The 13,414-nt window shown below is 34.5% G+C and overlaps 1 protein-coding gene across 11 annotated transcripts in view; it reads right to left on the minus strand.

Moving 5' to 3' along the window:
• Positions 1-13,414, minus strand: part of CASK (calcium/calmodulin dependent serine protein kinase) — a 395,225-nt gene that overhangs the window by 25,769 nt on the left and 356,042 nt on the right. For 4 of the 11 annotated variants that reach the window (XM_027875615.1, XM_027875613.1, XM_027875610.1 and 1 more), the window contains 4 exons: positions 12,843-12,911; positions 11,382-11,417; positions 8,889-9,085; positions 6,484-6,599 (listed from right to left, as the gene is read on the minus strand). In XM_027875615.1, coding sequence (XP_027731416.1) covers positions 6,484-6,599; positions 8,889-9,085; positions 11,382-11,417; positions 12,843-12,911 — 418 coding nt within the window. The remainder of the gene's footprint in view (positions 1-6,483; positions 6,600-8,888; positions 9,086-11,381; positions 11,418-12,842; positions 12,912-13,414) is intronic. The other 7 variants (XM_027875618.1, XM_027875616.1, XM_027875614.1 and 4 more) reach the window with 3 other exon arrangements.

The following is a 13,414-nucleotide window of genomic DNA, read 5'->3' on the forward strand; positions in this document are numbered from 1 at the left end:
GCATCTGGGACAATCTACTCTATGTACAGTACTGGTTAATTCACTTCACTTCTTTGGAAATTAATGGGGTGAACAAGACAATCTTTAAGGTTTCTGCCAACTCTCAAGCTCTAAGGTATCAAGTGTGAAATATTTAAAACTATTTAATTAAGCCTAATATATAAGCCAGGTTTTCTGAATGGGTTAAACCAATCCTTTTACTTTAGGTTTACTCTAATTCTATCCTCTATTCAAAAGCCCATTTAAAACCACACAAATACACATACACACATATGCACAAATGTGTTAGATACCAACAAATAAACAGGTATGGTATATATTTGTGCCCTAACTATACACTAGCAGCAAGAGAAGGTTTTGCTCTGGTCTAAATGAGATTACCACATGGTTATAGGGTTTCAAAACAAATGAAAAAGGACTTTTAAGTACATAAGAGATACAAGGAATACAAGGAGAGCATTTAAGGACAGAACTTTTAAAGTTTCTGTGCTGCTAGCTGGTAAAGAAAGGAGTTATTTAAAGGAAATAGTAAGAAGCAAATAAAGAGGCATAGTCACTTGACGGGTTACTTACATGCACAGAGGCCATTGGGAGTAAGACAGCATGAAAAATGTACAGGGGTCATTGAGATATGGCTTATATTATATTAGTAAAATAAAAAATATAATATGCACAAAATAAACTTTACCATGCAATATTCTAAACACAAGGCAAATAAATCACATTAAGAAATGATAAATGCATTTCAGTAAAAGTCTGGCAATACCCTGGTATACAGCAGTCGGTATTTCTAACGTGTTATGGTAGCAAGCACAATTAAGCACTTCAGAAAAAGGTATTTTGAAAGGTGTTACAATTTTTCTGAGAAGGAAGAAGTGAGAAGGGTTGAAATTGAAACATTAAAATATCACTTACAAGCTTCTAATATTCTTGAAAACAACTGAATCAGTGAAGAAAATCTCCTTTTTTAAGTTCACATTAAAAGCCTGATCTGAAACTGACTTATTGGGAGTTCTAAGCACAGAGCGTCTTAGCAGATGGTCACTGCCTTTTCATAGTAAATGAGGTTTGTAATCTTTTTGGTACTGGAGAAAGTACATTTGCTTTGAACATCTAATAATAATCAAATTCACTTCCAAGGCTTCAGAAATACTGTCCAATACAGTTTGCTCATAACATTACTAATGCCTGGCATGTTACTAAAAACCTAGCCACTTCTTTTAAATATTTAATCATTTCCCAACTGACTCTTTTCCATAAGAAAACGATTTCAATGTTCATTCTTATTTCAGGAGGAAAAAGTTAAAAATATCCTCAAATATTATATGTAAAGCTTGCAATTTAAGAAGGCCTTGCATATTAAAATCAGAGGGAATGTATTGTGTACAACTGAGTGAAATTCTTGGTGTGTGGAATTCCCACTGCAACTGACTGAGACAGTAACAAGGATGGAGATGGTTTACTCGGACAGCCTCTACCACTGATTCACACACTAATGTGTTTCTGAAATTAATCCTGGGTGCTCCAAAAGTGCTATGAATGCATATAAATTCAGAATCTGACACTGATGATTGAGATCTCTTATTATTTGTATACAGGGAAAAAGAAAACATCCTCTTTTAGTCTAACAACCATCTCATTTAGTGGTGGTGGTGCTGGGGATAAACTACTAGCTGATGTCTCAAAAAGCTTCTGGAAAAAATAAAAACCACAGAAACCCACGGGAGTTTGGGCTTAAATTTTATTGGCAGCCAGTTAGTTCAGTAGGTTTAAATTTTGCTGCTGAAGAGTATGATGTTACTCATTCTCAAAACATTTGCTAGGTTAATAACAGCTTTTTATATAGATATCTTATTAGGACAAAGTTTAATATGTGCTAGAAGTCTCATTCTGCTAAGAACAGAACATCTGATACATTCTCGATCTACCTTGTTGACAGCATCACCTCTTGGAATGTTAAAGAATTAATGAAAATTTGGTCTCTGAATCTGTGGGATTTAATTATGAGCCACAAGAAAAATGTGGTGGGAAAGAAAAAGACAGGAACTTTGGAAGAAAGTGATGATGTTCTTAGACTTTCCAATGGAGAAAGAAAGAAAGGCTAAGCATTATCAGGCCTATGCCTTTGAGTTTGGGAAGGCAGATTTCAGCAAGTTCAGAGAAAAGACAGGTACAGTGACTATTTTATCCTGTTTAAATCTTGTGTGTACATAGTCATTTGCATGTTGTTTCCCTCCTTAGTCTCTGAACTCCTTAAGGGGAAGGACTGTCTTTTTTTTTTTTTTTTGTTGTTCTGGCTTATGGCTAATAAATGCTTTTTGACTGACTGAGAGCTAGAAACTCTAAAAGGGATGGTTCATGACGGAAGTGCAATCTTAGAAGACACATTTATGACAATACACTCAAAACATGGATCCTGAAAAGGAAGAAAGAGGTGATTCAACAGAAGACACAAATGAGGTTGTGCGGAAAGCTCTTCAATGAGGTAGACAAAAAAGGACACTGAGATTTATGTCAGGAAGGGGAGAATTAATAAACCTCCGAGTCTGAGGTTTGTGGGAAAGAGTAAGAATGACACAAAGCTATCTTTAGAGGATTTTTTTTTAAAAGAAAGAATAGGCTCACTGTTTGAAGCAGATGCTGCAATGTTAACAGATGACAGAGAATAAGCAGAATTACTTGAGTCTATCTAGTTTCATCTTTTCTTTCAGAAAGAATGATCGTGGGGCAGCTAGGTGGCACAGTGGATAGAGTACCGGCCCACGAGTCAGGAGGACTGGAGTTCAAATCCAGCCTCAGACGCTTGACACATACTAGCTGTGTGACCCTGGGCAAGTCACTTAACCCCCCCAATTGCCTCACCAAAAAACCCCCACAAAAACATCCAACAAAAAACCACAGAAAGAATGATTTCTAAATGGAAAGGTTAGAAAAAACATGGCTAAGACAAAATGAAGGCCCATGAAATACAAGGAGACGGTAAGATGACATCTAGTTGCTTTAAATGAGTTCTGATCCCCTGGTCCAGATGAGCTATGTCTCAGGGTCCTGAAAGAATGAAGATGAGATTGCTGAGGTGCTGTTGGTACCCTCAGAAAAACTATGGAAAACAAGGTGGATGTTGGAAGACCAGAGACAAGAAAATGTAACAATTTTCATAAGGGGGAAAAAAATAAAAACCTCTGAATTTTGAAAACTACAGACCAGTAACTTTGACATAGATCCCCTGAAAAATTCTAGAATGGATTATTGAGCAAATTTTATTTGAGTACTTACAAAGGAGAGAAGTGATCAAGAACCAGTATGGGATTCTCTTACGACATTGAGAGAAATGAATTTTCTTTTTGTTAGATTAGTAGATTAAGGGAAAATTATAGGCAGAAAGCAGCTGAATTTTAAAAAGTTATTTGATAAAGTTTCTAATTGTATCTATGTGGATGAGAGAAACCTGGATTTCATGATATTCCTGTTAGATTCATAGATTGCTGAATAAATATGTTATTTATTGTGAACCTAGAAGGAGTTCTTGAGTGATATGCCATAGGCTTCTGTAGTTGGTTCTGCCCTATTCAAGATTTTAATCAGTAATTTGATGAAATGAAAGACATATTTAATAAGGATGGAAGAACAAGCCTAATATGCTGAATGGCAGAATCAATACTCTGCAGTGGAATGCTAGGTCAGCATTTAGAAATAAAAATTTAATGAAGACAAGATATAAATTTACGCATACAGGAAAAAATTCACTTTATGTACAAGTATAGAATAGGATAGACCTGTCTTAAACAGTAATTTTGAAATCTGGAATTATGCTAAAACATATCTAGGGATTTAATTGATTACAAACTCAGTATAAGACAACAGTCTGACACAGTTGCCCAAAAAGTTGGATTAATCTTAGGCTGGATGGATATAAGTACAGGATATAAGGGGATAACAATTGTTAGAGCATACCTAGAGTTATTATCTCCATTTTTAGATGATAGACATTTCAGGAAGGAATCAGACAAATTGTTATGCCCTTTGTGGAGGGTGTCAAGATGATGAAACGCCTCAAACTCACCTCTTTTGAGATGAGAAAACTTAGAGGGACATGATGGTTGGTCTCTTATATTTTAAAAAGCTGTCATTTGGGTTGGGGCGGGGTTAGATGGTTTCGGGGGTCCCTTCTAACAGCAGATCAATGATTTTATAAAATCCTAGAACATGGCTAATATGGAACTATGTTTTGCATGATTTTACATGCAAATGATGTATTGCTTGCCTTTTTAATGGGTGGGGGAGGGGCCTCTTATGCCCTTATGAGAAAGGGTTCCTCATGAGAAGAGAAGTTAAGACTCAAAATTTTAAAAAAAGAATGTTAAAAAATAATAAAAAGAAAATCCTCAGCAAAGAAAGTCTCACACATGTATATCTCAAGACTCAACATAATGTTGGGTCTTTTTTTGACGGTGTTCTTCTGTCACCATCTCACCTCCCTGGGGCCTATTGGAGTTTCACCTATTTTCAGGGGACAGGAAAGGTGTCTTCACTCTCCGTCACAAGAAGATCACTAGGGAGGAGGTTAGTAAACAGGGGAAGGGGAGCACAGGAGGAAGGGAAAGTTTCTGGCTGCTGTTTTATTTGTCTTTCATTAAAATGATGGTTCATAACTGTCAACAGAACACTTCAAACAATTTAAAAATTGTGGAGTTAAGACTTTTCAATCCATATTTAAAAATTTCTTTTTTTTTTCTTACAGCCCAATTTTGAGAACACTTGGCAATTTAATACTACACTCCATATACCCTCCATTTGTTTTGCATATAACTACATGAACTGAGGATGAACTGACACTGATAACTAGTAACTTCCTTGCTTTCTAAATTAATCACAATGCTATTTTGATAAAATTTTGCATTTCAATTATTTTTAAGCATTACAATATAACTTTAAAAAATTGTTGATTTCAAAACTGCCCCTTGTGAACTGGTAAAAGTCTATGAAAATAGAGTCAAGAATAGATTTATCAACATCACTGGTAGCTTGGGTCAAGTATTTCCCTGAAACAAACCAAGTTTTTGATGCTTTAGGACTCCAACTAACCCTACTCAGCTATTTAAAATGAAGAGAGATCAGATTACATTCATTCTGTCTTGTGATACTGCTAATATAAAGCAATTGAATCTAAGGTAGGAATGTCTGCTCTGTATGCAGCAACTACATTTAATCATATTATCAGGAAGACTCACATACCTAGCACAAAGTAGCAGCTTAACAAATGGTGAATTGAATTGTTGAAAATAAAAATCAGTGCAGGGTAGCTAAAGTGAAGGAAAAAAGCTTCAAATCTCAAATTAAATTATGAAGGCGTACCTATTACACATGCTATTCCCAATGGCCATTGTTGATTTCTGAGTAAGAAGTAAACTCTTAAAGAGTTCTTAAAAATTTTCCTTGCTGACTAAGTATTATGGGAACAACATATTATATTTCATCAGAGCACAATACAGTCCATATTCCATTAAGTGCCAGAAACACTGTATTCTTTCTATATGGAAAAGGATTATTGGATTCACTTAGGTTTTACTGTTATACATTTAATATGTAGGACAATTTCTGAAACCTTGGGAAAAAATCTTATGTCAACATCAATTTCTCATAACAATTTCCTTATGAGAAAGGGTTACTAATCCACAAGTACTGAAAATAAAATAAATTCCATTCTTTATGTCCTTTTTGCATTTTCTTTTAGGTGAATCTATACTTTTTCATTGTAATGGGAATTCAATTATTGTGCAATTATAATTCAAACACATATTTGTTTTAGTTGCAAATCTAGACATATATATAAATCTAAAAAGCTGAATGTTTCATATAATCCTATATAATAGACAACTACTATAGTGAAGTGAAGGCTTGGAAAGTACTCTAGTGTTCCTTAAAGCAATGAAAGACTACTGAAAAACAAGTCAACTTACACAACCTGCTTAAAAAAAGTCACACCGGCTCAATCCTCTTTCAAAATGGAAACCAAACTTTCTGGGGTATGAGATTGGACACTGGAGCTCACTTTCTCTCATATACAGTAAGTACTTCACCAAAATCAAAGGACAAGAATGATCTATACAGAAGACCCAGGGGGCTGGGACTCTGAAAGAATGGCTTCATTGGAGGGGATATTTCCAGGAAGTGGGCTAATCTGAAAGGAAGGATTCCGGCTACTCCACTTATCTGGCTGTGGTGTAGTTTCATTAATATTCACAAAGAATGTGACTAATTGCTGTGACACCCCCTTATACAAAGTGGTATTTTTCTTCAGGGAAGATAAATGTGACTTTTCCACATAACTGGAAAATATAAGTGCACACAAAATTTTCTGAAAAATGGCTTAACATCCAACATAAGGCATTTTAGTTATCTGAGCTGGGATTGAAAAATTGTATTTAATCTGGATAAAGTGACATTTGACACAAGTTTAGTGATAGCTATATTCTTTCCTACCTGCATTGTGCTTTGCTAAATATTTGTCTTTGTATTGCTTCTTCTTCTTTCCGAACCAAGTACAGCTAGCTTGCTGCTCCTGTTTGGTCTTCTCCATGGCAATACAAGCTACTCTCCTGGCACAGAAATAAAAAGAAAAAGATATTACTTAAGGGGTATATGATATGCTGGCATTTATTTTTTGTGTAAAATAAAATTAAAACTAAAAATCATTTAGTCAGACAATTAAATTATCTTACCTACAGTATAAATAATCCCAAAATAATTTGGAAGGTATAAGATGTATTCTATGGAATTTCCCTAATTATGTTTTTAGCTTAGGCTAATATTAAAACAAGTGTGAATTTCTTTTGGAAGAGAAGGCACAAAGTATGTATTATAACATGAGGAATCATACATGATCTGGAATGAAGTAGATAACTAAACTGACTATTCTGTTTAGAGTTTTTGGCATGTTAACACGTGGTTGATGCCTACATATAGACATTCTAGTAGGCATTAATATTTTTTCCATATATTAAATTTGTGGGACCAACTGCATTTCAGCAAAACCTGAAGAATTACATATTTAATTGAAGGACTTGGCAAACCTTAAAATGCCATCATCCATGCAGGGTCGTATAAGTTATTACTAGAATATGACTCATGAACTCCAAGTTTTCAGTTCTTGAGTCCTTTCAAAAATCAGATTTAGATCCCAGAAGAAATTGTTCATAGCTCCACATTTCCAAAGTACTATATGGTTTGAGTTTTGACTATCTCTTAACATGAGATACCTCTATAAAATGGGATCCTTTGAAATAAAAACATACACAAGAATATACTTACAAACAACAATTATGGCCCGTAGTCACTTGGTCTTAATAGGGAAACTGAATACTTGCTCAGTAGGTTACAGTTATGCTCATCATATAATGAGTAATTTTTACAGTCCATTTGTATTGAAAATAAGAATACCCATACATCGATCTTCTCTATAATATACTCCCTCAAAGGTTTTATTGTACAAAATGTATAACATTTATGCTCTAACAGAAATTCCAGTGGCAAAGTGTTTTTTACTTAGTGTCATTGTCAGAAACTGTTCTTCCTTAATTATTCTTTACATTCTACCTCAAAAGCAGACATGTTAGTGGTGCCCAAAGAGGTTTTGTTTAAGGCTTTAGGAAAAAAAGATTTTATGCAACTACAAACCATTATCATTAATGAAAATAGTTATCAGGGCTCTTAAAAACAGCTATAACATTGTTTAGGTGAATGATCTGATTGGCAGAAAAATGTTTGGAGTCTATAGAATGAGTTAATATTGCGCTTATAATATGATGTTTTTAAAAAACTTCACGAATGTGGGCAGCAGTAATAACATGACTAACACACCTAATTAGAAACCATGTTCCGAGATACCACGTTCATGATTTCACTCATATTCTTGCAAGTGGAGCTGCTAATAATGCCACTATATTTGACTATGAAAAGTCTCTAAGGGGAGATCCACATTACAGAGAAAGTGAAGAGTTGTTTAATTATCTGAGAACCACAATATCGTCAAATGAACCAACTCATCAAAAAATGACTAAGTACTCTCCGGGCCTGTGAACAGACTTGGAGCAAGCACAGCTGGAGATGATCTAAAGAGTCAAGGACAGACCTCTTTGTGACAGCTTCACCATGCTCATACAATCCTCCTAGGCAAGTGTTAAAAAGTTTGAAATTTTTTTAGGATGGGGAAACTGAGACACACTAAATTATCTCTTTATTTGCAACTTATTGAAGGAGTACAGCAGGACAAATGCAAGTAAAGCTAGTAGTATTTTCCAAAGACACGTTAGCTAGGTAACACGCACTACATAAACAGAGAACAACGGTAATAACAGACTCTATGTGGAGACTGCATTGTACATTGTCAGCCTTCCTTCTACAGAGGTTCAGAATATATAAAAACTAAAAATTTACTTTGTTTATCTAGTTCTTCACTGTCTATAATTTTAACACTTTTCAATACAAAATACATTTTTGAGAAAACTGATAAGCACAAAGAAAATAATTTTGATTATCCTGAATGCAAAATATATTTTAAACCTAAATATTTTGAATTACCTAAACTCAATGAATATGTGGTTTTTAACGAGGGGGAACAGGAAGGGGAAGCAGTGTATAATTTAAGGGTCCATAATAAGTGGGCAAAAAATTTTAAGACAGTCATAAAAATGATAAATTCTCTAATTCATCTGTAAGGGACTGATATGATGCTGCAGATCTAGATTCCTTAAATTCCTAATCTGAAACTTTTTTGGCCAGCGAGGCAAAAGTACATATAACCAAACATGTTATATGATAAATCAAATTTATAAATGGGGCCAAAAGTGAAACATATGGCTTTCTTTGAACAGAAAACAAAAGCATACCATTCTTGAAGTTCAGGAGAAGGAATGAGACCTGCGGTACCGTTTTTGGAGTTCTCCAGTTTACCCTGCCACCAATTGTGGTCATCCTTACTAATAATCTGGATAATGTCACCAACTCTAAATCGGATACCAGCTTCCTTGCAGGGGATGAGGTCGTCCTTCGCTGGGTCATACTCAAATTGTGCTCTTACATAGATCTACAAAATAAGAATTTGTAAGAAGGGGTGCCATAGTATATTCTTCTAGTAACCACATAACACTTAAAAAACAAACAAAAAAACTTAAAAGATGAAAGCAAAAATGACAGATGAAAATGAAGAACAGAAAACATCTAAAGCCAGAAATTAAGTGACACTATTGTAATATGGATGATCAGGACCTGTTTACCCCTATTACATTATCTTTAATACCTAAAGGTTTTAAAACTTGAAAATATAAATTTTTTTCACTTTAAAGTGAAAATTTTTATAAACATTTAACCATTCAGGGTTAGTGAAAGTTTCCTTTTACTGAAAATTTGATAATGCTTAAAAGGATTTTTAATGTTTAGCATTAAACCTGCCATTTTTAAGCCTAACTATATTTTAATGATACTAATATTGAAGCAAATGATAACACTCCTTAGCAATATTCACTTTACCCTTATACTGTGACATTCAACTCATTCTACATAGTAGCAGGAATTGTAGGCTATAACCACATCAGAATTGGAAGTGTTTCCAAATACTAAAGTTAAACATAAATACAATTCAAGGTATGGGTCCTTGTGGTATTTTGCTTTTTTGGTGGGTAGACGGATTGTTCTTAATTATCTCTTTTCTGTTGTTCCAATGCAGCCCCTAAAGCATCCCTTAGGCTATACAGCTTGAGAGCTGAGTTTCTAATGTAAGGAGAAACCATGGAAAGTAGCACGATACTGTGAAAAATGGGACTAACATGGAGTGCTAACCCTAATTTTGAATCCTGAATCTGCAACTAATCACCTTGGATAAGTAATTTACCTTCCTTGAGCCTGGATTTCATTATCTATAAAAAGAAGGTGTTGTGCTGTATTACTTCTAAGGGAATCATAGGAGTGGGGTTATCTAGCGAACATTTTTAAATTAAGTAGACAACACACATGGGCAGCATTTTAGAAGCAGAAAAACATATAAAGAATTTTTGTTGTTATTCATTTGTGTCCAACTCTTCATGACCCCATCTTGGCGAAGATACTAGAGTGGTTTGCCATTTTCTTCCTCAGCTCATTTCATAGATATCTGAGGAACTGAAGGAAACAGGGTTAAGTGACTTGCCTAGGGTCACACAGTTAGTAAGTGTCTGAGGCTAGTTTTGAACTCAGGAAGATGTGTCTTCCTGACTGCAGGCTCAGTGCTTTATTCACTGTTAACACCTAGCTGCCCTAACCATTATAACTACATGGTTGGCATATGATGGTGCGCAATGACAACTTTTCCCTAGGGATGTTAAAATGTAAGTACTTCAAGTTAGGTAACAGACTACTTAGAAGAGGAATTAATTAGAAAAATAAATTCTGGGATTTAAGTACTGATTTTAAAACTTCTGTCTCAGGATACTTTATTAAGGGGTCAATTTCAGAGGATTTTATTAAGCAGATGAAGTCTTTAAGATAAAATATTTACATGATTATGCCATGGGTGAAATATCAGTTTTCAATTCATATGAAACATTTGTATAATTCTATTATTTACTATTAAATCTCAAATGAAAATCCATCAAAGCTGTAACTTGGGTAATGACACCAAAATGTTAATGGTTAGTCACTGTAAAACCAATCTGACTATTTCATGATTTTAAAAGTTTGCTTCTCAGAAATTCAGCCTCTAAAAATAGCCAAACTCTATATCTATACTTAAAACCCTGTGTTCCTTTAAGTGTTGGCAATTGGAAAATGGTTTTCCTGGTGGTAAGCACCAGGAACAGCATATTTTGGGCATTTGTCATGATTGTAAAACTGTTAAGGAAGACAATTTTGAATCTTTGCCCTGCTGACTCTGGCCTCATACAGAAGCTGGGATGTCTACATTCTTGATTTTATTTTCTATTTCCAAAGGGCTTTTAAAACCCCCTTTTGAACTTAAGAAAACAACTTTCAGGTTTCAATCAATGAATGCTTTAGCAATTTCCCCCGCTTAGTGTTTTCGGTCTTATACACTATTTACCACTAGCTTCAAACAAAGCATTTAGTATCATTTCCACCTCAAAAATCAATATACAAGGCTGAATTCTTAATCAGAAAAACCAAATGTCAGGTTGAAATTACAATAACGATCACAGTTACATACACGTATGTAAAAAAAAACTTATGTAAAGAATTAGTCATGTATAGTGTGTTAAAATGAAATGACACCAGCTTTTAAAGCTTAAATGTTATAGACCGATATGCAAAGGATATGGGATGGAAAAGAATAAGAAGGGACTGGCTATTAGCAACTAAGTTCAGAAAAGTGTCTACAGAGGATGTCTATTCACCTGTCGTCCTTTTGGTTGGGTAGTTGATGGCAAGTCCTGTAGAATAAAGCCAACCCAGGTGAAAATTTTTCATTTTACTTTTCAAGAGCACAAGGAAATTTGTGTGTTCTGTTAGTTATAAAATGGTAAAACACAAGCCAGATTTATATTTTAAATATAAAGTATTTCTCAGAAACACTATTTAATGAAGAAATAAAACCCAGGCCATTTAGCAGCAAGCTTGAAGAAAGCAGGTTAAGTTTAAGCAGACAGAAAATGTGCTTTTAGGAAAAATTCAGCATCTTCAACACAAAAGCACCTGCAACTGAAATTCCACCTCCCCCCTTTGGATAAAAATTAAAAAAAAAATAAGAAATAAAAGAAAAGATTATTGCCCTTTTCAACTCAGTAATGGTAATCTATTGGATTTTAAGAAAATTCAATATCTACATTGATTTTATAATCTGAAAGGTATTAAATATTAGATGTGTCATAAATTATTGCACACCCTATGTCTATTTTGAAAGTTCAAAAAAAGTTGACAAAATTTTAATTATCTTCCAAAATTCTTTTTTTCACAATGCTTTAAGATGAGTACCATGCAACTGAGATTATTCCTAAATTGTCATTTTATATTTTATTTGTAAATTTTATACAGCTATTGACATATCTGAGGACATTTAAACTGCATTATTGAAGTGCTAAGTATTCAGAACTAGGTAAGTGGTAGCAACAACACTATTATATAAGGTATGTGTTGCTACCTAAAATGACTGCATACCTTAAAGTACTTAATAAAAACCATTCAAAATTTTATGACAGCTTTTTTTTTCTTAAAGAAACACTAAAATCTACAGTATCTCTGTTCCCCATGTTCACATGGAATGTAAAGTACTTTGTGTTAAAGATGTGATGATAGCTTGGCTTATAGTGCAGTCTGAAGCCAACTCCTTTTGCTTTTCATATCCAGGCAAGGCTCATAGTTCACAAAAATTGTGCACGTATCACAGCAGCAGAGGACACACCAATTCGTAAACTTAGATAGCGGAAACTATTATACACTGTGAATTATCTTTCAAAGCATAAAACTTCAAAATATGAGAACACCCAAAAAGTCTGCTCTGCAATGTACTCATTTTTTTTTTACTTGCTTAAAAAAATAAAAAAAAAATGAAAAAATGAAAAAGCCTTTGCTTAGGTTTCGGAAAAATAATACCAGGGGATAGGATGGGAACATTTTTGGAATGTCTACAACTGGGGTGAATTATATTTCTTTGAATTTAGCTCATTACAGAGTCTTTTTTTTTTTAAGTGAGAAGAAAATGATGAAACATTTTTCCAGGAGAAAACCATGTTGGAGTTGTGGCCCTTGTACATTAGCAGAAGGACAATATTCCCACTGAACACATATGACTAGAACAGTGAGCAGGTGAGCACCAACAAAACGTTCACACTTTTGCTGTGTGTAACTGGAGGTCTTACCGAAACAGAATTGTTGGTGCTGCTATGACCGTTAGCTGGGGACTGCCTGGAGGTAGAGGGGGAATCTCTCTGAAATAAGACACAAGGTGCATTAACACAACACTACCACAGGAGCACAGATATTTACATGAACAGTTACAACCACAGCCTGACAACCACTTCTGGGAAGTTTTATCTACAGCATTTCTACACAGATGCGCATAATTTCATAGAAGCATAGACTGACGCTGCAAAAATGAAGATTACAAATTTGTCAAGTAAATGAAGACCTCATTCGTTAACCCACTCGTTTTATTCTTCAGCATTCTGTAACATTTGATCTCCTTAACAGACACCCAGGGAAGTGATGGAGATTAAAATCTGAACAAGCACAACTGGAAAGCAAACCTAACTGTATGACTGTTGTGCTAAGGATGTCAAATATAACGAGCTAATGCACTAAGAAGGACTTTGCATGAGTATTTCTAAATATTGAGATCCTTCAGTGTCAAGGCATGCTGATTCCTGAAAATGTTCTGAACTTGGAAAATACTGGCAATATTTCAGCTTGCTCAGAATCTCCCTCAAACATG

Source organism: Vombatus ursinus, unplaced genomic scaffold (genome assembly GCF_900497805.2).
Source record: "Vombatus ursinus unplaced genomic scaffold, bare-nosed wombat genome assembly UNPS02014809.1, whole genome shotgun sequence".
In the NCBI taxonomy this organism is placed as follows: domain Eukaryota; kingdom Metazoa; phylum Chordata; class Mammalia; order Diprotodontia; family Vombatidae; genus Vombatus; species Vombatus ursinus.